The sequence below is a fragment of the Scaptodrosophila lebanonensis genome, unplaced genomic scaffold (genome assembly GCF_003285725.1).
Source record: "Scaptodrosophila lebanonensis strain 11010-0011.00,11010-0021.00 unplaced genomic scaffold, SlebRS2 tig00000001-arrow-pilon, whole genome shotgun sequence".
Lineage (NCBI taxonomy): Eukaryota > Metazoa > Arthropoda > Insecta > Diptera > Drosophilidae > Scaptodrosophila > Scaptodrosophila lebanonensis.
Window position 1 is genome coordinate 27,325,741 of NW_022060529.1, and position 25,667 is coordinate 27,351,407.

At 39.0% G+C, this 25,667-nt stretch overlaps 3 protein-coding genes across 5 annotated transcripts in view; 1 reads left to right on the plus strand and 2 right to left on the minus strand.

Annotated features, from left to right (window-relative positions):
• The first annotated feature begins 820 nt into the window (after positions 1 to 820).
• Positions 821 to 1,851, plus strand: LOC115626511 (glutathione S-transferase theta-3-like). The gene is made up of 3 exons (XM_030521899.1): positions 821 to 979; positions 1,035 to 1,454; positions 1,514 to 1,851. Exons 1-3 carry the CDS (start codon positions 862 to 864, stop codon positions 1,660 to 1,662), a joined length of 687 nt encoding a protein of 228 aa, XP_030377759.1. The 5' UTR covers positions 821 to 861; the 3' UTR covers positions 1,663 to 1,851.
• Positions 1,852 to 2,138: 287 nt separating this feature from the next.
• Positions 2,139 to 6,403, minus strand: LOC115633696 (alpha-tocopherol transfer protein-like). Of its 2 annotated transcripts, none has more exons than XM_030531153.1 (4): positions 6,276 to 6,403; positions 5,392 to 5,713; positions 2,558 to 2,930; positions 2,139 to 2,493 (listed from the first exon to the last, which is right to left on the minus strand). In XM_030531153.1, the coding sequence occupies exons 2-4, from the start codon at positions 5,703 to 5,705 to the stop codon at positions 2,239 to 2,241; spliced, it is 942 nt and encodes a 313-aa protein (XP_030387013.1). In that variant the 5' UTR covers positions 5,706 to 5,713; positions 6,276 to 6,403; the 3' UTR covers positions 2,139 to 2,238. The 2 variants fall into 2 exon arrangements, with proteins under 2 accessions (XP_030387013.1, XP_030387014.1); XM_030531154.1 differs by having other exon boundaries at positions 6,393 to 6,399.
• Positions 6,404 to 10,339: 3,936 nt separating this feature from the next.
• Positions 10,340 to 25,667, minus strand: part of LOC115633933 (matrix metalloproteinase-2) — a 100,650-nt gene continuing 85,322 nt past the window's right edge. For both annotated transcript variants that reach the window (XM_030531449.1, XM_030531450.1), the window contains 5 exons: positions 14,560 to 14,700; positions 14,034 to 14,179; positions 12,891 to 13,414; positions 12,689 to 12,830; positions 10,340 to 12,360 (listed from right to left, as the gene is read on the minus strand). In XM_030531449.1, coding sequence (XP_030387309.1) covers positions 11,822 to 12,360; positions 12,689 to 12,830; positions 12,891 to 13,414; positions 14,034 to 14,179; positions 14,560 to 14,700 — 1,492 coding nt within the window. In that variant the 3' untranslated portion in view covers positions 10,340 to 11,821. The remainder of the gene's footprint in view (positions 12,361 to 12,688; positions 12,831 to 12,890; positions 13,415 to 14,033; positions 14,180 to 14,559; positions 14,701 to 25,667) is intronic.

Consider the following 25,667-nt stretch of genomic DNA (forward strand, 5'->3'; position numbering starts at 1 on the left):
GTGGAGAAATATACAGGTAATTTGAGCTTTTGATTGACTGCACCTATCGAGATGGTCGATTTACATACATACATACATATGTATGTACATATGCATTGAAATAGACTTTTGAGTCCGTACCGTTCCACGTACAGAGTAGTTATACACCTAATTCCAGATGGTTCCAGAAAAAAATGTGTAAAAAAAGACATCATATGCAAAAATATGTGATTGGGTCCTTATCTCTAAAGAAATATGTATCTATGCAATTTTTAATTTTCAAACCGTGTTATATCAAAATCGTGTAAAAAAAAGACCGTGTAAAAACAGAATTAGGTGTACTTTATATCAGGTTGGAAAAGTTTTTAAATGCTATATCGTTTTAAAAATTGGATTGGCTACCAGATAAAAATAATTCAAGAGACCTGTTTTTTAACTTTCAATATACAAGTATTGTAGCTAAAAGTTATTTTTAGGTAGTTTTATACACTTCGTGTTTCCAAATAATATTTAAGTTGTTCTTTTGCTTAATTTTAGTTTAGTTCAAGTTGTGTGAACATTGGCTGAGTATATAAATACAAATGAATGTACATGTGTATCTAAAAAATTATGCATATGTACATTTAAGCATATAATTTTATATTTGAAATATACATTTTTCGCGCTTTGTTTTGTTTTATTAAGATTATCAGTGCGAGGGAGATAACTATAAATATCGAATCTACACAATCATCTGCTCAATACATAACAGTGTTGTTAAATGACAATATGCCCTTTGTACACTCTTGTTGAACCGACAGCTGTTTGTTTTTTACTGGAGTCAAAAAAGAATTGCAGTTTTCTACAAGATCAAAAAAATAAACAACTAAATAATAGTAAACAATGTCAAGTATTTTCAAATTTTATTATGATCTGATGTCGCAACCATCGCGTGCTCTGTGGATATCATTCAAATTGGGCAAGACCCCTTTTAAGGACTGTCCGGTAGCATTGCGAAAACGTTAGTAAAATTTAATGTTTAAAAAAATTATTAACTCCATTAAAACAAATAATAGGTGAGCAGTTAACTGATGAGTATAAACAAATCAATCGCTTCCAAAAAGTACCGGCACTGGTGGATGGTGACTTTCATCTCAGCGAGAGTATAGCTATACTGCGGTACCTCTCGGACAAAGGTCAATTTAGTGAAAAACTCTATCCCAAGAATATAAAGGAGCGCGCCCGTGTCGATGAGTTTTTGGAATGGCAGCACTTGAGCGTGCGAATGAGTTGTGGTTACTACTTTATGCAAGCATGGCTCTTACCAATAAATAGGTTAGCACCCAAGCCAAGCGCGGAGAACATCGATAAAATGATCAAAAATGTGGAAAGTAATTTAAGCCTTATTGAGCGTCTTTGGCTGGACAATGACTTTTTGACCGGACAGCAGCTAACTGTGGCAGATTTGTTTGGAGCAACTGAAATTGAGCAATTAAGTTTGTCATTTTTTTATTATATATGTACATAACTCTCTATGACAATATTATATTTATAGAACTATGCCAGTATAAAGTGAACGAGAAGAAATTTCCCAAGGTATTCAAGTGGCTTCAACGTGTACGCCAGGAATCCAATCCCTACTTCGATGAAGCGCATTCATTTATCTCCGTAAAATCTAAGCAGGCTGCTTTAGCTAAGCTGTAGTTGTCTCCAAAAAGATTCACGTTTTTAGCATTTATCAAGTCTCTTTGTTACGCACTGTTATGCTTAAGTTATTGCCTTGTAGTATATGTACATACTATATATAAATAAATAAAGTTTTGTCTATGTGTGCTGCAACGACAACGAAGCAGCAACATCGAAGACAGAGCATCGCACTTATAATAATAATAATTCCTTCAGAATTTACGTATTACGATAAAGTTTGGCTTCGACACAAGCAAAAACCGGATTAATTGTTAAATACGAGAGATTCGAAAGAATATTATAAACGGATTAGTGGAGATGTGCATCGCAAAAATAAATAAACTATACCTTTCTTGAAGAAGAACCTGGATACTAAGTTTGGGTATTAATGGTGGTGGAGGAGGAGGTTTTTTTTTTTTTGCCGATATGTAGGAATCGGCGGCAGTAGGACTTATATAATTACGTTCGGGATCATTTTCATTATACAAAAGGTATTTGTTTTTTATTTTATTTCTTGGCATTTTAGGTGTTTTACTTTTTATTTATTCTTATATAGTTAACATATCTTCAATCTTTATTACTCTAAGTATTGAACTAGTCAATATCCAACTTTCTAAAAGAACCCTCTATGCCAAACAAGGATTCGGAGTTTACCGGCTGGCCACGCCGCAGCTTCTCATTTGTGCCATATTGTGCATCCTCCTCAAAAAATTCTTTGTATGACAGCAGTTTCTGGGTCCATGTGTCGACAACATTCTGAATAGTCCCATTACTGCCGCCATACTCTGTTGGCAAACACTCTTTTGGCACGTATTCGTATAGACTTTCTAGTTTGGAGTGTATGTGGAACTGTAAGGTACATTATAATATTTTAATATACAATAAACAGTAATAAATAATTTCTTGCACTTACGCGCTTGCGTATTTTTTCGCTCATCAAGCTCTTAGCTATTGACATAAATTTCTCGGCACTAGTTGGTGCATTGACAAAGTGAAAACCCTTGGGGCGATAGGGCCAGGCCTTGTCTCCCAACACAGCCAATTTTTTGACCAGCACTGCATCAAACTGAAACAAATGGCCTGCACCCACACCCTTCATGTCGATAATCTCCACAAAGCCCATTACCATGGCATTGTCGTCTTCGCGAATTTGTATTTCCCCCAGCATGGTGCTCACCTGCAGCACTTCCGCAATAGAATACTTATTGGAATCGTAGTGGCCGTAGCGGGAGACGTGTATACGTGGGCCAGCTTCCTTTAGCGGCTTAGGGAGACGGAGCAGACATCTTTAAGATATATTGATAATAAATAGTACATCGTTTAAATAAATTTTTAATAAACTAATGGAAAGGCTAAAGTTGGGTGTCCCGAAATGAAATACCCCGTACATACTTGTATGTATGTGTAAAATAACTATAGAAATATAAAAAAAATTCTAATTTGTTGACCCATTTTACCTCTCTTGGTATTCAAACTCATTTAAAGGGTGTATAAATGTACATTTACATATATAGGAATTGAGTCTATGTGAGTATATGGGTGTCTGTGTGTGGGTATTTATGCAGTACAGAGTTGAGCCTAAGCTGCAACAACAGCTGCGGGCGGCGTTTGGGCAAAGATTACAGTTATGGCTATAACTGCATTTAAAATCGGCCCAAAATAATGAAACTTGTCATACTCATAATCACTAATTGGAGATATTTGCCAAATTTGAGTTCGAAATTTCAAGAATTGCGGGAATTATGGAAAATCACTAATTGCGGCGAAGAGGAGGAGGGACAGAAATTCTGAAATGGAGTTTCCGAAAATCCGTCATAGCAGGAAGTCGGAGGAAAATAAAAAAATAAAACGCACATAGCGTACACACAGAAGGCATCTTTGTGTTAAATTTGGTGTCTCTAGCTCTTATAGTCTCTGAGATTCAGTTGCAGATCGACTCGCCTTGCAATGCTGATCAAGAATATACATTTCATGCACGGAGTACATAACATAACAATAAAAAGAGGTTAAGATTTGTTATATTTTGAATCTAGAAAATAGATTACTTCATTGACCATAAGGTGTGAGATTATAAAAATTCTTTCCTATGGTTACTACAGGGTGCGCCATCTTTTATGTCGGTGTGTAAACAATGAATATCTTTGAAAATAAACAACCGATTTTCAAGTATGAGATATTTTTATCTGTACAATTTGTTCAGACTAATTTTTGAAAACAACATCAATCAAGTGGCCGCCTTTATTGGACACAGCAAAATGTGCCCTTTTTGCTGCGTTTTCCATCACTTTTTCTAGCATCTCAGGTGGTATAGCGATGATTTCTGCACGAATATTTGCCTTGAGCTCGTCAATGGTTTGAGGCTTGCTGGCGTAAACTTTGCTTTTCAAATATCCCCACAAAAAGAAGTCCGGAGGCGTCAAATCTGGAGATCTGGGTAGTCAATCAATATCGCCTTTTTTTGATACCAGACGTCCAGGGAATTGTTTTATTTGCAGTATGGCATGGCGCACCGTCTTGTTGAAACCAGTAACCGTTCAGACCTTTTTCACGCATTTGCGGGCAGACATAATGAGCCAACATCCACCGATACTGTTTGGCCGTATTCCAAGCGACGTGGACAGTTTGTCGGCAAAATTATTTGAGTTAATTGCACTTTATACGGAAACAAATGCAAATCGTCCTTTAAAATGCGCCGCAAAGTGGTTCCACTGACGTTAAAATGCTGAGCACGGTGGCGATACGACACATTTGGGTCCTGGGCAACACTCTCTTTTACCATTTCAATCAGTTCATTGGAACGTCAATCTTCCACTGTCCCGTGCTCAAGACAATTTGAAAATAAACGACGAATAGTGTTGTCAGATGGTGCCTGTTTGTCGCGATATTTTCGACGATATGCACGTTGAGTTAACACAACTGAACGACTATTTTCAATGTAAAGCGCTATTCAGCGCGTTCTTTCGGAGTGAAGCGATTCGTGATTAAAATTGTGCTGAACTGAGGTTTTCAACACTGGTCTACTCAAGTCAATCGGTTCACTAATGACAAAGTTATTCAATATTTACATACCGACATAAAAGATAGCGCACCCTGTATGTTTGGTTACTCTTCCTGTAATGGTAGCCTAATCTTAAGTGATAGACGGACGAATAGACTTGTCTCTTCTCGTCTTCGATTTGATTAAATCTTAAGTTATATAAGGAGCTTAGTAGTGGGGGCAGTACACCTGACACAATCACTGGAATCGAATCGGTAAGAAATTAAAACAGAAGTTTTGTTCCACTACGTTAATCGTAGTAACATATTCATCCGCAAATGCCGTGACATTTTTTCGTTACATTCTACATTACGAATTGCTACCCTACAGACCTTTCTTAACCGACTTTGCTTCTGACTGAGTCTTTTCATTGTTTCCAAAATCTTTCTTAGCTGAGACGTATCCGATAATACCGAATTTGATGATGTATCGAAGCCATGTACCCCTGCGAAACTGATTAAATGATGTAAGTTCTTGGAACATTACTTGACCGAACGAAAATTATATTTACACTTATAAGATGAAATGTTAAATGAAACACTATCTTCTTTAAAATATAAGAGTTATTTTCTTTCTTGAGGGTACCTCTACTTGTTAAGGGTGTTTATGCGGACCGATATGGAGTGTGATGGGCAACAGTGACGTTATCTTATTGAATATTTGTGCATGAGGAGCCTGTTTAAATGAAATAAGGAATTCATATTACCTACCCAGTTTTGAGTATGTCAAGCTGTTTATTCTCTACCAAGCGATTTTTGTACAGCTCCGGGACGGCACCGCGCATGGCGTAGAAATTGTCTAACTTTTGTTTGGTCTTTTCCAAACTGTATTTGCAGCCACGCAAAAAGGCCACTAGAAACTGGGCATCTGTGCAGGCTTTCAGATGTGGCTGTTTCGAGATCCATACTCGCAACATTTCAATGTCTTCGGGTATGCGCTCAGGCACCTCGCCTAGCTGCTCCTGGGCGTTCTGCTCCAGTTCTGCGCTCAAGGGGCGTATGACGTTGTTGTTTGAATCGGACATATTTATCACTAGTGTAAAAAATAAACACAAAAATATGATTTATTGAGCGCACCGCTAATTGTCGCCTAAATTTGCTGCTTGCGTTGTTGTTGCTATTTTCGATATGCCACTGTCATTGTTCAACAGGTGCTGTCCGCGTATGTATGTATGTACGTGTTGACGTTTTGTCCGATAAGATTAGCATATGTTACTAATGTTGCTCGACGCTTGGAAAACTCTTGAAAAATTGGGCTACACCTAAGCGCAGGAAGTTTCAAAGTTTGATAACTTAGTCACCATTGGCTAAAAAGCCGGGCCATTGATTAGATTGGCCCGCCGCTAGTGGCAGATCTACGAGTATATTGTAGCCCATCTGATCTCATTAGTCAGCAAGAAATATTATGGGTTTGATTAGAGAGCACAGTGCGAATTGCGTGATAGCTTCATTGTAATTGCTGTATAAGATAGCAAAAATACCCTCCTTAGCGACAGATATCAAGTGGGATCTGAGTTACAAAAACATCAATTTCTTGCCTTAACACATATGTATGTACATGCTCTTGGAAGTGGACGCTCACGACCTTTACTCACAATTGTCTTTAATTTAATGAATCGCTATGGATGTGCCTGTACGTGTATGTAGGTGTCTAATTTGTCGGTGTTCTTCTTCGCGTGATTTTATTTGTCCGCTACAAATTGTCGACGTACCGCTTGAATTGACTGTGGGCGCTTGACTGCCGCTCTACAAGTATACGTTATAGCTGCCGATTTTGGCCGCTCCGGGTATTGCACGAGTATAGGCAGCAGCGCTTGCCTCGCCTACTGTCATTGCGCTGCATGCGACTTCGGTTGGTATGTGTCGTCACTCGGCATGACGCATGGCCCAAAGAAACTTGAATGTGGTTGCTTCAATGGGTGGGTGGGTAAGAGCAGGAGCTAAGAGATTGTTATGTTGTGCAAGAGAGCAGGCGTCAGTGCTCGGGTGCAATCAGTTCCCAGGTAGGCCACTTAACTCCTACGATTAGATGGCAACAACACAAACTAATGACTACAAAAATAGCCGTCGTTAATGCAAGCGTTTCATTTTTGATGCAGTTGTTGCCGCTCGCAACTTTAATTGTCTTTTACAGCGCTCCATTTCAGGGGCAAGTGAACTGCCCTTGCCATTATAGATATAGTAGTATGTATGTAAGTCTAAATATCTCCAGCTTTGCATGCGTACACGCCTATCGCGTAGATAACGACTCTATCTTTAATACGATACGAACATGATACCGCTTTCGCTTCAAAAATGGTAAAACTTGTGCAATTGTTCGACACGAACATGGAAATATCATGTTATCGCGCTTTATTGGTATTGGATATACGGGTACTAAGATATTCATATACTCGTATAGTATATACATATGTACATTCAATTTCTAAATGCATATTTGTTAATGTTTTTGACTCTTCTATAAGACCTTTTAGTGAAATAGAACTTTGGAAATAATCTAACGCGTTCAATAATTGGGCTGTAGATTAAATAATTCAGATTACATAAGGCCAATAAAAAACAAGTGTAATACTTGTAAGACGTATTTATTATACGCTCCACGAAAAAATGGTTTTGCCTAAATTATATACTTAGGGCTGCTCTGATGACGCATACCCATTTATATACCTGTACCTAAAGGGTAAAGAAGTTTATTAGTTTTGTGCGAATGTGCACTGATCGCAAAAAGTATAAGAGGAATAGCCAAACTTGATAGCAGATTCCTAAGTCCGAGAATATGGTTTGTGGGGTCAGCAAAGCAATCAGGATATAAACTTATGATAATTATACTACAATATATACAAACATACATATGTCTCTACCTACGTGTTAAATTTTTTAATAATCTGTACCCGTAGGGAAAAAAGGGTATATTAGGTTTGTGCAATGTATGTAACATGCAGAAGGAAGCATCTCCGATCCCATAAAGTGTATATATTCTGAATCAACATGACGAGAGAAATCGAAATCCGTCCGTCCGCCTGTCCTTCCGTCTGTCCGTCCGTCTGGATGAACGCTTGGATTTCGGAAACGGTTGAGCGTACATTAACCAAACTTGGTATGTAGACGCTGCTAGTCCCTAGGCTACAGGTGTTTTTGTTTATTTTTTTGAATTCCCCCCCCCCCCCCCCCCCCCCCCCCCCTTTCCCACGCTACAGAATTTCGTCAATACCGTCCACATTTCAAAAGCTGCATTAAACAAACATAATTTATATATAATTATCTACTCTTGTTTCAAATTTCATGACTCCGGTACTACGCCCACAAGCTGCAGCATCAAATTCACTCTTCTTCTTCCTTTTGCTTCTGCTAGAGGCGCATATACCGGAAGTTTACCTGGGAACAGGGTATTTCTCTGTCGGGCTTGCTCGACTGTAGCGTTCTCTCTTATTTTATACTCTGTACATAAAATGTACAAGAGTATAGTATATTAGGGTTGTGGTGAAAAATGTAACAGAAGGAGGCGTGGCAGACCCCACAAAGTATATACATATATTCTTGATCAGCATGACAAGACGAGTCGATCTATGCCTGTCTGTCTGTCCGTATGAACACCTGAATCTCAAAGACTATAAGAGCTAGAGCTAAGTCGCAGATGCCTTATGTGAAAACGCAGAAAATGTGTATTTTGAAATTTCGCTCCCTCCCCCTCATCTCCGCAATTAGTTATCTCACATAACTCCCGTAATTCATGGAATTTCGAAATTACAAATTTTGCAAATACCCCCAGTTAGTGATTATTTGTCCGTATGCCAAGTTTTATTATAGACCGATTTAACAGGAAGGTATATAGGTTAGTATAGGTATAAATATCGCCGCCAAAGCGCTGCGCGTAGCTGTGGTTGATGCTCGTGCTTTGGCTGACTGCAAACATGCTCACACAGACACGAATTGACGCGCATAGACAAACATACACTCTCATAGACACAATTCCTATGTAAATGTGCAATTATACACCATTTACGTGAGTTCGAATACCAAGGGAGGTAAAATCGATGACATTTTTTTTAAACTTTCTTAATTTTTTTAAATTTTCGTAATTTTTTCAACTTTTATAATTATTCTACATATAGTGCAGAGTATTCCAAAGCCGGGACACCCAACTTTAGCTTCTCCACGTGTTTATTCCTTTGCTTTCTTCCGGTAAAGCGTATAAAAAGATTTGCGTCAACCCTGTTCGACTTTAGTATTCCACAATAAGTTTATAAGAACAAACAAAGATGGCGTTCTAGACCGCAAAAAAATGTATAGTATTCCTGATTAGAATGACATGACGGTTTTTTTTTTTAGAAATGTCCGCTGGTATGTATGAGTGCGGGGATCGATCTAGTTCTTGGAGCTTCGAACTCAAATTACCTCCAGGAAACTACCTCCAGTTAGAATGCTTCATCCTGATAGGTTAATTTGAAAGGAAGTTATAACCATATATGTATCTCTGTCCAGGTTCTGCCCGCCGCTGTTATTGTTGCTACTGCTTTGCACAGACACACGCAGACACACACGGACACGCATAGACTCACATACAAGGTGTGTTCCAAAGTAAACAGGACTTTTTAAAGCTTTTTAACAGAACAAATGGTTTTTTCGGCAAAATCGATTTATTTTATTCAAAATAGTCTCCTTCGGCTTCAATACAGCTTTTTGCACAATACAAAAGGTTAAAATGTGATTTTTGGTCAAATAATCGGTCACAAGCGTCCATCGATGAGAGCAATTATTGGTCATCTGTCAATTTGTGCGGAACAAACCGTGCACACACCTTTCGTAAGCCCAAATATTCGGTCAAAATGCGATAAATCGATGTTTTGGAGATGTTCAATTCCATTTACATCAATTTCAATGATGATCTCGGCTTCAGGTTCGATGGAATTTTCGGTGATCACGAATTTTGATTGGCCCACATGTTGATCGTCATTATGTCCTCACGACCACTTTGAAAACGTTGAAACCACTCGTGCACTCTGCTACAGGACAGGCAATCATCGCCATAAGCTTGTTCCATCAATTGAAACGTTTCGGTAAAAGTGTTACCAATTTTAAAACAAAATTTAATGTTGGCTCTAGCTCATTTTCGACCCGATAACACAAACATATTGACACTTTAAACGCAATAACTTCACTTCCAATCGATGAAATGTCATGTCACTGGACAATCGATAAAGATAGCAGGTTATAACGTACTTTGGAACGCACCTTGTAGACACAGTTCCTTATACACCCTTTACGTGAGTTCAAATATCGAAGGAGGCATAGTCGATCAAAATATATATCTATTTGTTTGGGAGTGGGTACAGGGTATTTAAGAGTTGGGCCCGCTGGACTGTAGCATTTCTTTCCTGTATAAGCTGATGTCCTTATGATAGCTGTAGGATATGGTGGTCCGATTCAGTTCAAATTGCAGTATACTTATGTTGTTTCCTTGTATACATTCTCCTCGTCGAATTTTGCTGGGTTGGGTTAAAAAACGGAGAATATAGCCAAATGGTGTAGGATATTTTCGACAAATTACCTGCGTGCAGAAACATTTTATTGAATTGTTAATAAAGGCTAAACAAAATATAAGAAAACAGTCCACTCTAATTATGAACGCAATTACCCAATACCCATTAAAAATTATGTATTTGTATGCAAGTTATTGAATTTATTGTAATATCACATTATTTAAATTATAAATAAAAATCCCCAAAATGTTGTTTTTGAATTAAGAAAAATGCGTGGATAGTTCACAGCTACTCGTATAGGCGTTTCTGTAGTGTTTAAACTTTAGGTGATAAACATTAACTTAGTATGTTTTATAAGGCAGTGCTGGCTTTTCAAATGTTGGAAATACGTGTCCTTAAATCTAAGCACTTGATCATTCCCCTCTCTTTTTTTTACATACAACTCTTACAAACTCTTTATTAGCTAGTAGGTAATTTCAATGCGTGCAAAAGTAGTATGTGTACTTATATCAGACAATACAATACAGTATAATATAGTATGTTATATGCATAGAATATTATGAATAATACAATAAAAGCACAAATTGAATGATTGACGGTTGACTTACTAAGCAATTTATTTCGTGCTTATTGATAAAATTATTCAAATTGTATGAAACACTTTTCCCGATGGCTCTTGAAATGCAACATACTATTTAAAGAAATACAAGTAGGTATAAATGGGTATTATTATGGCATAGAATACAGTTGAAAAATTATTATGTATATGGAATCAAATTTGAATTGAGTCATGAATACTATCTAAGGCCGCTTGTGTACAATCGTGTAGCACGTACTCTAAGCTGTTAGACAGCTGCGATCGCAACGATTAACTATCTTTTATTAAAATATAAAATATTTACTTAAATACGAATGAGTAGTCCGGATTTGAACTTCGCACAGCATAACCGACAATAAAGTTCAATTTCATAAAAGTATTACTCTAAACCGATTAGCTTGGACTAAAAAAAAACAACAGCAAAACAGGTTCTTATTTGATGACAAATTTATATTTTCTCTGAACGGAAGAGAAAAAGTGCATAATTTTTGAAGAAAATTTACTACAAGGTGCGGTTCAAGGTAAACATAACTTGTGAAAAATATAAAAGGCTGGCAACATATGTAAATATATGTAGCAAGCGATGTTCATGGTCTAAAGCTATACGGTAGGGGTGCATTAAATTCTAGGCCGTAAATGCCTGCAGCATGTAGGTACATACGACAATAGAAGATATCCAAAACTCGCTCTGAGAAATAAGTAAGGAATTTCAGTAGAATACATTATGCATAATACATAATGATTAAATAAAACGAAAAACGAATTAGACTATATGAATTTTTTTTCCATCATTATTCGTGCTTTTTTAAAATAGAAGAGCTCGCATTCGTGCACGAATTTTTTAGAACATGTATACCCCTCGTGAACTCTGCCGTGGATAAGGCATGGTTCATTAACTGAAACGTTTGAATCAAGGCTTTGCCAAGAAGTTGGTTTTCAGTTGGTCATATTCTAGGAAGTTGGGTTGAGTCCTAATATTCCAATAGCTTTGCTTACTTTGGAACGCACCTTATACTTCACCAGAAGCTGTTTAGATGCCAAACTAAACCGCTTAGAGTAAGTTTTAACTACGCCATATGCTATATATATGGAGAAGGGTAGGCAGAATAATTGCAACAGAATATGCACGTCCTGCGGCATTCCCAGCTTTGTCTTCGGAATCGACCTCATCCACGCCCGAGACCAGCGGTGCTGTCCAGCGCTGTTCCTTGTTCACGTCGTTGTCGCTGCGAGAGCAGCGCATCCACTTGTGTGCCGAGCTTTGGGGAAGCACTTGCGTCGGTTTCATACGGTTGTCATCGAACTCCCAGTAGCCCTCCTTTTTAAAGAAATAGGTCTTGCCGTCTGAATACTGGAAGGCGGCGTCGATGTTGTAGCCCACCCCCCAAAAGGACATGTCGTATGGATAGGTGGGATCCACTTTACCAGTGCTGTCGTCCAGTCGCCAATAGAGCGTGCCACTAGTCAGGTAAGTGTGATTGTTGTGGCCCCAAACAAAAGCGGAATCGATGTGCGACAGTGTGGACGGCAGACCCAACGATGTAAGCGGTTGTGGATAGCCAGTTATGAGTGTGACGGTGTCGAATGCATAGTAGTATCGACCTGTGAATTGGAAATAGTTTTGTTTTATATTATAACTAACAATATACGTATTAATGTTATAGACATAACCAAGGGCGTACGCAGCTTTTTCCAATAAAAAAAACTTCAACAAATCCAACTCAGTTCAATTTTTAGGCGAAATAAGTAGTTCGCCATAATAATGAATGTGTGGTCGAATTCATATGGCGAAATTCTTGTTAAAAAAAAAGAAAAAAGGGCATCAATTTTCATACTTGTGAGAGTTAATACAATAAAGTGCAGTGTGTTTTGTTTTTTAATGAAAAATGTTACATGGGACCATAAATTTATTGTAGTTACTCGCACGTACCTATAAAGAATATTATCCCTAGCTTTTTATCCTCATAGACGGCATCGACGCGCTTGAAGTCCTCGGGTAGTGCGGCCCAGTGGCGACGCGTCTCAGTGGGATAGCCGGCGTACATACCATTTGCTCCGATACGCCAAAGATACTGTAAATAGATTATTAGATTCGAGAAATCTGTAGATAGCCATTGGGCTTCCATCCGTACCTGTCCTCTGAATATGAAGAGCTCGTTGCGTATCATGGATATGGCGTCGTAGTGGGTCCGACAGGTGTCTGGCTTTATCTTTCGCGGCTTTGTTGGCTTTTTGGGATAGGTTCTGGCAGTAGGATAGTTTCTGACCGTAGGATAAGTGCGCGGCGTGGCCCTGGTGGCGGCGGTTGGTCGTTCTGTCTGGCGTGGATTATGCGGACGGTAGAGTGGCCTCTCGGTGTAGTATGGATAACGACGCGTTGGAACGTTTGGTCGCTGTGGGAAGTAGACCATAGGTCGCATAGTTGTTGTTGTAGTAGTCGTTGTGGTACGGGCTGTGGCGCGTGGTCTATAGGGTCCCCAAGTCTTATCCTTGGCGCCATAGAGCTCCTGAATGCCATTCCGATCGTCGTCGGGCAGCTTGCCATCCACTTCGTTGCTCTGATACCAGGGAAACATAACCGCATTTGAGTCCGACGAGTGACCCAGACCTAGCGAGTGGCCTAGTTCGTGCAGAGCGACATTCAAAAAGTTCGTACCTGACACGGTAAAAGACATGAAGCTATAGTACGCGTATAGTAGATACATAGTTTGTTAATGGCAGGGGTTTAAAGTTGCACTCTGACTTCGTGGCTGTCGCTGCAGTTGCCGCCGCCGTTGTTGCCTTGACGACTTTGTAAGTGGCATAAAAATGGCGTCACTGAAACATTTCAAACTGCGTCGCCCATAAAGCAGGACCATGTCAGACAATGGCGGCAAATGCGACGACGTCACGCGTCATGCTGACAATTTTGAAAGGCATTAAAAACCATTCAAAATCGAGGCTGCAGCGAAAGGGGTTTGCCCCTCGACCGACAACGATTTATTGAGCTAAATTACAAAAAGCATGCAAGAAGGAAAGGCAAGCAGGCAAGCAGGCAGGCAGGCAGGCGGGTCCGTTAGTCACGGTCGGGCAATGCGCCGCAGCGTATGCAACACTTATTGATTTTGCCTCTCTGCCCACCGGGCTGCGGTTGCGACGCTGGCATTCCACTAGCAGTTTTGAATGCAACCGCGGAAACAGCCGCTGCTCTCGGACAAACACACACATTATTTTCAAATGTAATTAATTCATGTCAAAAATTAAATATTAATTTAGTGGCTGGTGGCCACACGTACCTCGGTTATCATCGTTGTCTGCATCAAACTGCCAGATCTCCTCCGCATCAAAATGTGCATCGCCGCCGCGTCCCACACCAGGGTAGAAGGCGTGAGCCAGCACTTGGCCGGGTCCATCGAACTTATATCCATCGCCATGATCGCGCCTGCAATGATTGGAGAACAGCTGTTGCTTAGCATTTTAAAATAAAGAATTATACGCGCCGCTTATCTATGTAGAAACAGCGCCAAGCCAGAGCATGCCACATAAACTCTTTGATTTGCAATTGGCTCCTCCAAGTTGCTTTTGCCTTCATGCAGCAGCACCAGAATCAGAATCATAATCGTCATAGCCATCCTCGTCATCAGCTTAGCACTTGGCTTATTTATCGTTGCCTGGTTTTAAGTGCGTTTTTATGTGTTTGCCTGGTTTCCATGTTTATGGCACTAAAGTCACTTTTTATGACACACTTCGGAAAGGCAATATTTGCGAAACAAGCCCCACTTCTAATCGCCATCTCCCAACCCCACTGCATTTTGCACTCACCTTGCAAACAGCACTTGTATGTCCGCCTGATCGCTGTACACTTCACGAAATGTCAACTTTGAATTGTTTTCCCAAACACTAAGAGCCCGCGCCACCATCTTACGCACCTTGCCTGCTTCTGGCATGGATTGATTGACCAGGCTGTAAAGAGAGAGAAAGCAGGACTTTAGCTCAACTTACTTAATTGTGTACGAAGTAATTTCTTGAATATCGTTATTAGGCATTAACAGTATATTCCGAAGTAACATCGAAGTTTGTTCGATAATGTATCAGGAAAAGTTGGGACTTCTCGACTCTTACATTCCTGTTTAAGCATAAACATATGTATGTTGCATATAGATTAGATTTGAAAATAACTAGCTTACTCAATCTTTAGCTTTATGAGTAATAGAAAATCACAAATAGTATTGTTTTAACAACATACTTATGTAGCTGTAAGCAAAGAAATCTGATAGATAAGCATTGTGAATAAGATGCGACTGTTAGTATATAGGAGTAGAAATTTTATCCAAAATTTGACTTCAATAAATGCATTTTTTTCAGAAACTCAATTCCATTCTTGTTAGAATGAATATTTTTACGACCACAACATATTAAATAGTCAAAAGTCATTAAACAATATTTAAAGCTTAAAATAAATGCATCCTGCAGCTTTCGAGTTTCTTAGTTTGCTTCTAGTACAGTATATTTTTGCTATCGTGTGCTTCTGAATTTAGACATCCCGAAGCAATTAAGAACAAGAAAGGAATGCTAAAGTCGAGCAGGCTCAACTCTTAAATACCCTGTACCACCCCACAAAAAATTAATTAAATTAATTTTATTATATTAATTAATTTAATTTATTTCATTAATTAATTTAATTTAATTAATTAACTAAATTAATTTAATTAATTAACTAAATTAATTTAATTAATTAACTAAATTAAATATAAAATATTCCATGCATGCATAGATACATTTACATTTACATCAGAATCGTGCCTTATGCGTGTTTGTGTACTTGTACATATGTATGTATGTGTGCATTGGGCCTGGTTATATGGCTATAACTTTCTTTCCGATCATTCTATCATAATGAAACTTGGTATACGGATATATAATTACTAACCTAATGTGACTACCAAATTTTAGTTCAAAATTCCAAGAATTACGGGAGTTATAGAAAATCAGTAATAGGGGGGGAGTGGGGGGGGCGGATCAGAAAAAATTAACAAACTCGTCCTTTCTCGGTCTCAGGAGAATCTGTATACCAAGTTTGGTTATTCTAGCTCTTATACTTTCGGAGATCCTTGCGTTCATACAGACAGACAGACGGACAGACAGACGGACAGACAGACGGACAGACGGACAGACGGACAGACGGACATGGCTATATCGACTCGGCTTGTCATGCTGATCAAGAATATATATACTTTGTGGGGTCTACCAAGCCTCCTTCTGTGTGTTCCATGTGCACTCGCACAAAACTAATATACCCTTGTACCCTTTGGGTACAGGGTATAAAAAGTCTGCAAACATTGCAAAATACAAAGGCAAATTTTATTACAACTTTGTTTTTAAAATATGTTTAAGATGCTGCTGTCCTAAATTTCTACTACACATGTATGTGTTCTTGTTTTTAAATCATGGATTCAAAATGATTTCTAATGGACCGTTTCACTATCCAACAAAACGACTGCACGAGAACCCCAATATTTATTAAGGCGATAGACAAACTCATCTCTTGCGCTACAATTATATTTAATGTACCATTTGCGTGCTGGCTGGTACTTTTCATTCTATTGCCCTCTGGAGACTAGTGTACCAGTTTAGTCAACAATTCTTTTTTTTTTTACGATTTTCTTTGTCTCTTTAATAATAGATATAATTCCACTATACACATATTCATATCAATATATATGATAAAATATTGTTCTAAACTGTAATTTTTAATATAAAGCTTACTTAAGGCAATGTTTTTTTTTTTTTATAATTATTTGTTTGGGAAGTAATAAAAATGTATGCGTTTTCACATATACATATGTACGTAAAATTCGTGCTTAATGTTAATATATACCAACGGCCGTGTTCAAGGGCGTACACAGCGTTTCAAATGGGGGCCACTAAAATAAAATTTTGATCAAATACTTACTGCACGGTGCAGCTGAAATAATAATTTATTTATCAACAGACAAACGTCAACAAATCCAGCTCAGTTCCATTTTGAGGCGAAATAGTGAGCCATAATAATGAATCTGCGGTCGACTTCATATTCGGAATTTCTTTTAGGGGCGGTCTCTCTTGCCCTCATGCGTACGCCCTTGGCCTTGCCTAACAAATATTGGTAGACGCAGGGAACTTAATCGGGAACTGCATTATCAGTTTTTGGCTTCGTTCCCATTTTCATTAAGAATTAACCAGTTTACTAAGCAACATTGTGTTACAAGAAGGAGTAAAAGTACTTCTTTATCCATCGAATAGCTAATAAGGAAATTATAAACGGTTGCCACCGTTGTGTATGTATTTGGTGGAAAACAATTTACTATAAAACATAATCGAATACTAAGTCGATATGTACAAGATAGTCAGAAATTCAGTTAGTTTGTCAAGAAGCTTTTCAAACCGGGGCGGAACTTCAATTGGTTTGGACGACGGAAAATAGTTGTTAATAAGAGGGCACGGGTATGAACAAAGTATTATGCACATAAATGGACAGAATGACTTTATTGAAACTTCGTGAACAGGACACCTATTCTTTAAACCATTAATTCATCTATGCTGCACATAAGTACTATGTACCTTTTAAATTGAAATTAATACCAGTACAATGCCCACAAACTAAAACTTCTGGCAGAAGTAAGTGCCATGCGCGCATTCTATAACACTTGTATTACCCAGTATCCGATTTTTTTTCGGGGACAGGTCTTTTTAATGTCGGACTTCCCCGACTGTAGCGTTCTCTCTTATTTTATAAAAAAAATATAAAATGTCTTAAAATTATTAAAATGATTATAAATTAAATTAATTTTCATTTGACTAAAAATATTTTTTGGCATTTCAAAAGCTAAGCTGCTGAAGAAACTGGAAATGAAAAGTTTGCTTTTAGCGAAATAATTCTCCCAAGCTGCACAAAGAAATTATATCTGTATTTTGAGGTGATTTGTTCGATGTTCTCGGGCGTCGCGTGCCTGGTATGCTTGGATTACAGTTTAAGTACGGTTTCCGTAGATGACACGAACATACATACTTGTATATAAAGTTACGGGTACATACATACTTATGTATGTAGAAGTTGCATCGCATAATGTGTCGCTGACATTTGGGAAGAGGACTTTGTCTTAGAGCTCATGTTCCTGTTGCTGGCAATGCACGAGAGAGGCAAGGACACGAACCGCCAATATGGCAAGCTAGTTAGACCCACAACGGTTACACTACATACATACATACATACATATATGTACATATGAATGTATTCAGAGAAAATTGGGGTGCAGAGCTTTCACTTTGTCATGCAAAAGTTTCTATGCATTTTGTTGTTGTCTTCAAGTATGTATGTATGTATGTATGTATGTATGTGCAAAAGGACCGCTGTGGGTCGCTGGGCGGTTCGTTTGGCGGTGTGGTGGTTTTCACTTAGTTTACTATTTTCAAATTTCGTGCCAGAGTTGGCTACAAATTTACCTGGTTGGCAGTCGCAGCAGCAGAGAGCAGTGGAGCAGCATGAGATGGGGACAACAACTCCCTACTTATGACTTGACTCGATTTCCGTTGGCAAAGTTTGGATAAGTCCGGGCTCTATACCCACGCTGAGCTGAGCTGAGCTGAACTGGGCCTGTGTCAACTGCCTGGCCTCTGTTTCAACATTTTATGCAAATTAGTTATGTTTCTTTTATGCCGTAGTGCCGTTAGAGTAACAGCTCCAGCACCAGCACGGCCAGTCCTGTCCGTCTCTTTCTGTTAACTAACAAAAAGTTTATCCTTTTCGTGGGCAAGCGTATGTTGCCCGAGTGCAAAATGTCCTGTTCCTAATTTCATACCTATTTTTTGTTTCCCTCCAGTTCGCCTAAGCACCTGGGCGCCTGAACACCTCACTGAGTGCTGCGATTGTCTTTCTAGCCTGCCCCACAGAGCTTGGTTGTATTTTTTGTTTGTCTGCCTGTGAAGTTTTCTGTTATTGTTACTCGTGTTGCTCCCTTGTTCAAGATACATTGAAGTTGTGAACCACCTGCTGTTAGGAATCGCTTGAGATCGTTTCAGTTATATTGAGATTTCTACTGCTCTTCTCTTATCATATTATATGAGCTGAAGACACACGTATTTTCCAATGTGGGTTGTTAGCCACTTGACCAGTGTCGCAGTTCATTTCCAAAGCATGCCGTTACCGAAAACGTGCTCTATTGTAACGCCATTTGCTTACTTAGTTGTTGATCTGTCATTTGTCTGTCTGACTGCCTTTTATTTGTATGTTCGTACTGCCAGCTTGTAACTCTGCCTGTCTGCCACAGACGTCAATCCTCACTGCTGCAACGCGGCTCGCCTGCTGTTTGCAGAAGGCTTGTTGCATGCAATGCCAAATTAACCATCGAACTGTAGTCCGAATCCCAGATCCAGGTTCAAGTCCAACTTAGGCCACACTTACACACTTTATACACACGCATATAGACACCGATTCAGATACAGCCACAGATGCAGACATCGGCGTCATCGTCTATGTACTTTTTTGTCGTACCAATTTGGTTGCTGCAGTTGTTGGTATTTAAATGAGCTTGCTTGCTGCATGGATCTCTCTCTCTGTGTGTGTGTGGTCCGCATCCATTGCATTGCGTCCTGTCACGTAGCAATTTGCAGATGCAGCGCTTGTTTAACCTCTGTTTGTCTTTGCCAGGCCACTTTGTGTGCCGAGCATTTAAATTATTATGAACCAGGGCAGCAGTGAAGGACCGAACGCCATGACAGGTCGCTTGGCACTTGGACGTGCATTTCATTGAGCAACATTTGGACAGCCAGCGGCCAGAGATGCTGTGCAATCGGGCTGTTGGCCAACGTGTGCCTGGACCAATTTCTAGCTCTGCATGTAAAACAAACTGAACAATTAGCCAAATAGCAGAACGAGCGTACATATAGAGCAGTAGGCAGTGTCAGAATTTTAAATTGAGAATGCATGAGGGAGCAAGTGAGAAAGCACACGTTGTAAGGATCCACAGCAAAAGTGAGCTTTTTCCAATTGGAAGCTCTATGTTACTATTTGGCGTATATAAAGCTATGAAGAGACAAATTGATATTCATGTCCATATGTACCTGCAACAATTTGTTACTTGACAATTTCAACTGAGGTTTCCACTTTCAATCCTATCACGATATTATATTGACGGGAACATAGGTTTTCCAAAAATGCCCTGTCTTACATTAATCATTGACTCGAATCGGATGGCTTAATAATATACTTGTATCTAGAAGTCAGAGAATTAGAGGGTTATAAATTGATACCGAATAAAAAACCATTTTATTTACGAAAAAGTGGATGTTCAGTTGGTTGGTTGGTTGTTCATTATGATATTTCAAGGCAGCGAGTTACAAACTATGCTGGAATAAAATAAAAATTCCTTGCACCAAGTGCTTACATGATTTTTATCAATACTCCCAATACTTATTTACTTGACGCGCCCTCACCCGCGAACTAAAGTTATGTACATAAGAACATATACGAGTATGAATGTGCGTGGGCTCCATTATTTATATCTACCATATACTGCTGCCAAAAATGTAATACGCCGTCTGCATCGAAGGCGACGTAAATTGCAATGTTTCCGAGCAAATGCGCGAATCTCAAACTTTTTACTTATTGCATTTATTTATTTATTTGCCAACAATCTATTTTGTAGTCTTGGCTGCTGGCGCTTGCTTGCAGCTACTGACATTCGGCGTTTTTAATTCGTGCGAAATTAAGCAAAAAATAAACTCATTTTGTTAGTTCTGTTCGCTTTTGCGCAAACATTGCGAAACTTTTTCGATAGCTGTCTGAGCAACAAAACCAAAACGCGTTCAACAAAACTTTGCACGGAAGTTGGAGGGAAAAAGTCAGTGTAATGTGCAAGAAATTGTCTCTGTATGCCATTGAGGAAAAATTGCAAAACGCGCCGTCATAGCCTACGTCGCTAGTTGCAGCTCGATGTGCTTGCTGCTGATGCGCCTGCCGGCGTATCCCATTAGGGCAACGACATCAGCTGCCTCATCGGTATCGGCATCTCCTCTAGCATTGACTTGGCTGCCTCCTTTCCTGGCTGCCAACATGCAAAGCTGCCAACGGTGATTTAGCTGTTAGCCGGCGGACAAACAGTTCATGGCTCGATGTGCTCAATTCAATCAATTGCGAGCGGCCAAATCGTTGCTAGACATTTGATGCGACAGTTGCTACCTTCGTACAATTTTAATCAAAATGTTGTGTTCGTGTGTCTGTGTGAATGTGCATGTGTATTTATATGTGTAAGTGTATGTGCGCCTGTATTTGTGTTCTGTGAGTGACATGCCTGGCTGAGCTGTCAGGCCTTAAGACGTAATGGTGACATACACATAGAGCGCATTGCGACGCCTCGGTTGCGGAGTGTGGCTTGAGGCCGTGCAATGCTAAAAGTGAAGTCAGAACTCTTAGCTAATGCCGCAAGGAATCACCTCAGAAACATTAGAAACACATCTACTCGTATGCAATCATGGCTATTTCCTAATGCTCTCAAATTATTACTTCTGAAACGGGGCTTAAGTAATCAATTTAAGTCTAAAACAAGTCGTAGCTTTGTGCCAAACACTATAAGTTGAGTTTCTGCCTCCTGTGGGAAATTGAACTTAATTTGCAAAATTGTAAAAAATATAGGAAATACATTTTTTACATATATCCATATATAATTGTCTGTAACTTATTTTGGGAGCCCACTGCAGCCTGGATCAAAATTCTAATAACAGTCAAACATTTTCCACAATGTATTTATTCATCCACCTCCCGAATAGAGACGTGACATATGACGATAACAATACGAATTAATCCGTCATGTTGTTTATATGAATACACAAATTGCGGAAAGTGTCCAAGATATTACATTTTCGACTAAGCCCGAAATATGGAAAATTATCGATTGAATGAACTTTGTCCTTCAAATTTTCTCACTCTAACTTGTTAAAATAACAGATAAGTATGTATAAACAAGAGAGAACGCTACAGTCGAGCAAGCCCGACAGTAAAATAGCCTGTACTCTCCACAAAAAAAAAAAAAAAAAAAAAAAAAAAAAAAAAAATTAAAAAAAAAAAATTAAAAAAATTAAATTAATAAAAAAAAGGAATTAATTAATTAATTTAATTAAATTAGAATACATGTTTATGTTCACTTTTAACAGCATACATTTATATCACGTACCTATGCGTGTTTATATATATGTATGTATGCAGCATAAAGTTGAACCAAAGCAGCAACAACAACAAAAGCTGCTGGACAGACGGACGGACGGACGTGGCTATATCGACTCGGCTTGTCACCCTGATCAAGAAAATATATACTTTGTGGGGTCTGCCACGCCTCCTTCTGTGTGTTACATACATGCGAACAAAACTAGTATAGCCTTTCACCCTTTGGGTACAGGCTATAAAAACTCCCTTGTAGACACTGCGAACACATTCAATAGAGAATTTGCATACAAAAATGTAGGTACATTTAATTTATTAATTCATGTCAATATTGATTTTTTAAAATTGTTCTCAGAACGTACATACAGTATAAAAGTCGGCTACAAATGCTTCCTGTTTGAGAACAGAACAACCAGAATAAGGCAGAGTCTCCTTCGGAGACAGATAAAGATGAGACGGTTGCATCATGAAATATCAGTTTTATGATTAGTTAATGGGTTATCCTAGCAGCATGCAACTTAACGGATAGTAAATATGAAACTATAGAAGAATTTCAAAATTATGTAACTTGAAAACTCTATGCCTTATTCGATCTCGTGTAAAATGATGGAAGGACGAAGAATCAATCATGTAAGACTGTAGAAAAATACGTTTATTATTAGTTTATTATTAGTATTGACTTTTTTCCTTCAAATCTGGTTGTGTTTGAAGTTGCGGAAAATATTAAGCAGGAGTTCTGTCATTTTCAAGAAATTTTTTTTTTCTTTTGTAATGTTGGCATCAAATGATATATGTAAATACACTCAATGGTTCTCTGATCATGCCACACAGCGCAGACTATGTATAATTTGTAGAATTATGAATTTTTGGGATGCAATGAGCTTAAAATGAGAAGTAGAATTGAAACTTTCTAAGTTTAAGATGTACTGCATATATTATGCAGCTTAACCAACTGATACTAACATGTGTTAACTCCCAAACCGCCCTGTTTAACTGCTGGTCATGGTTGTGCCTTTCTGGCGTTTTCCCAGTTCAAAAGTAGGCAATGTTGTCACACATAATTACGTTTAACGTCGGCCTGACAACATTAAAAATTGAAGCCTGCTCTGGCGCAGACCCTGCTGACCTCTTTGCCCGCATCCTATCAAAGGGTTCTGGGCATTAGGAAAAAATAAAAAAAATAAGGGGAAGAATCCCCAAATGCACGCTAAGTCTTAACATAATAGCATTTGCCGCCATTTTGGGGCAAACGCCACAAAACCCAAAAACCAACAAACAGCAACATACGTACCTAGGCAAAGAAGTGACAAAAGCGACTGACAGCGACGGTGACGGCGACATCATTGGTGGCCTCAAATTGAGTTTCCCGCACCCACAACACAAATTTAATTAATAAATAATCACAATGTAACCACAGGAGTAATAAAAATGAAGCACAAAAATTGTCATTAGAGCAGCAGTCATTGACAGGGCTAGCAATATGCTCGATAAACATACGTAAGCGTATACATACGAGTATATATCCTATATACACGTATGTATACGGTATTAATATTTTGGCCGCTACTGCTGCTGTTGATAAATTACGAAGCCGACAGTCGAGACCGTCAACAAAAACTCTCAAGTGTTTAAAATTTTAAATGTATTTTCACATACTCGTACGCCTGTGAATGTAAGAACGTGCCCCCAAAAAGGTAAATATTTGCTAGAAGTTACAGGGCCAGCCTAAAAGTATGCTACGGTATGTGATGGGCCTTAGGGCCTTCCACACACACACACACTGACATTTACATATACACACAAATATGTAAGTTCTTAGCAGGAACATTGCTCTTAATGTTGCGTGTAGACAATGTGTGCTTTTGCCTTCCACTTGCGCTTGCGACATCCCCCATATGCCACATGGCATATGGTTACAAATTTATTACAAAATTGATTTTTGCTATTAAGCAATATTAAATAGGCATTTGCAAATTTTATCACGTGCATGCAATCGATGCAGGCCAAGGCTTGTGATGTGGGAGACTGGAACAAACTAAGCTATATGTACTGCAGTTGCTTGCGGATATTCTATCCTGCTATCGCTCACTCAAGGAGGTTGTGATGGATACCAAATCGAAATAACATCACACCCAGGTTGAGTGAGTCAAAGCAAGACAAAATGTTGGGCTGAAACACACGACTTCACTTTGTTAATAACACTGTTGGATTTGCACCGCGGAACACTTTTACAATTTATCACTTCATTTAAAAGAGTTTCCGACTGCTATTTTTATCCCCATCATCCCATTTGTAGTTGGCTTACGCGTGAGTTTTGCTGCAAAACAAATTGCATGTTTTATACATTTTGATTTGTAATCTTAACTTGAGGGTTGACTGGGGCCCGGTGACTCCCCGGTGGTCTCTGCAACGGCAGCTGCGTCTGCCTGCTGCTGTTGGCCCTAATTGAGAGGCAGGAAAATGTTTTATTTATGAGTCGAACAACGTAAAAAACTGGCAACGCAAAAGTAAGGGTCGTTAAATTAAAAATCAGCACTAATTTGACACTTGATTGAATTTAAATTTTTAAACGCTGTCATTGTGCTAGCCCCGAGACAACCGAGGCAATCGTATTGGTATTGGATTGCGTGATGTTTCCGGTTCAGTCTGTTCCGCTTGGCTCCGCTTCGCCAGGAAAGCAAATCAATGGCGAGCCCGACTGATTTGCAAGTGTTAACAATGGGAAAGAGACCGACACGAATAAATGGCGCAAATATATAGTAAATCTATAGAGCAGAATACAATAAGTATACGCAATAAATCATAAAATAAATCGCTTTCATTCATCGTTGTCAGTGTGCAGCACAATGGTGAGCATATACGTGTATAGTACGTATAGTATGTATAACAAGCTGTCACAGAAACTCGTCACACAAAGGGCGTGCGAGCGATGCCAGCGAAGGGACACGGGTGGGGCAATGCGGGGCGGTTGTTCTTCGTCGTGAGGGCGGCGTGGCGACAGAAATCTATACAAAACCATTTGACAACTAAAGGCGTACCGCAACGGAGCAAAGTAAGCAGTCGAGTCGAGCGCCAAATGATGCGCGCACCAAAGTTATCTAAACTGCAGGCAACGTCGGGAACGCAAAGGACGACACTGACGAGGACAACGGCATCGTCACCGGCAACGACAACGACAACGACCAGTAGGTAAAAGGAAAAAGAAATGCCCGATCTGCAAGAGTTTGGGTTGGGCTGGTTGCTTGATTGTGTCACATGCTTTCAATCAAATTCAAATTTACCTTTGCATACAGACACACACACACACCCATACACACACTCAACACACACTGACAAAAACTGGCATGCAATAAGGGGGAACAGCGGCGTATTTGCTGTGAGGTGAAAGTAGTATACTTATTGTACTGGAAAAAAATGTACATGGTACGAGTATTTTTTATGTGGATAGGCCTTCAATTCTCATATCGTCAGGTGAGATGTTGATTCAAAAAAAAAAAAAAAAAACACACAATTTGGAATTTGAATTAATTCCGTTTTGAATGATTCTATTATTAAATAGTTTTTTATGCTGGGATTGATCCTGCAGGTCTCTTTGTGAGCTACAATTTTGCTTTCGCCACTAAGTTTATTACCTTGTCATTTTTATTAATTAAATGGTATATATACAATTAAATTCACCGCTAATCTGATATAAATTTTGTGTCGAACGAATAAAGTTGATCCCATACTACATATT

Excerpts from the sequence above, each read along its gene's own strand:
- LOC115626511 (XM_030521899.1), top strand. The coding sequence starts at position 862 with ATGTCAAGTATTTTCAAATTTTATTATGATCTGATGTCGCAACCATCG. Across the intron at positions 980-1,034 it reads TCCGGTAGCATTGCGAAAAC|GTGAGCAGTTAACTGATGAG; the intron begins GTTAGTAAAATT and ends AACAAATAATAG. Across the intron at positions 1,455-1,513 it reads AACTGAAATTGAGCAATTAA|AACTATGCCAGTATAAAGTG; the intron begins GTTTGTCATTTT and ends TTATATTTATAG.
- LOC115633696 (XM_030531153.1), bottom strand. The coding sequence starts at position 5,705 with ATGTCCGATTCAAACAACAACGTCATACGCCCCTTGAGCGCAGAACTG. Across the intron at positions 2,931-5,391 it reads CTTGACATACTCAAAACTGG|ATGTCTGCTCCGTCTCCCTA; the intron begins GTAGGTAATATG and ends TATATCTTAAAG. Across the intron at positions 2,494-2,557 it reads GCGAAAAAATACGCAAGCGC|TTCCACATACACTCCAAACT; the intron begins GTAAGTGCAAGA and ends TGTACCTTACAG.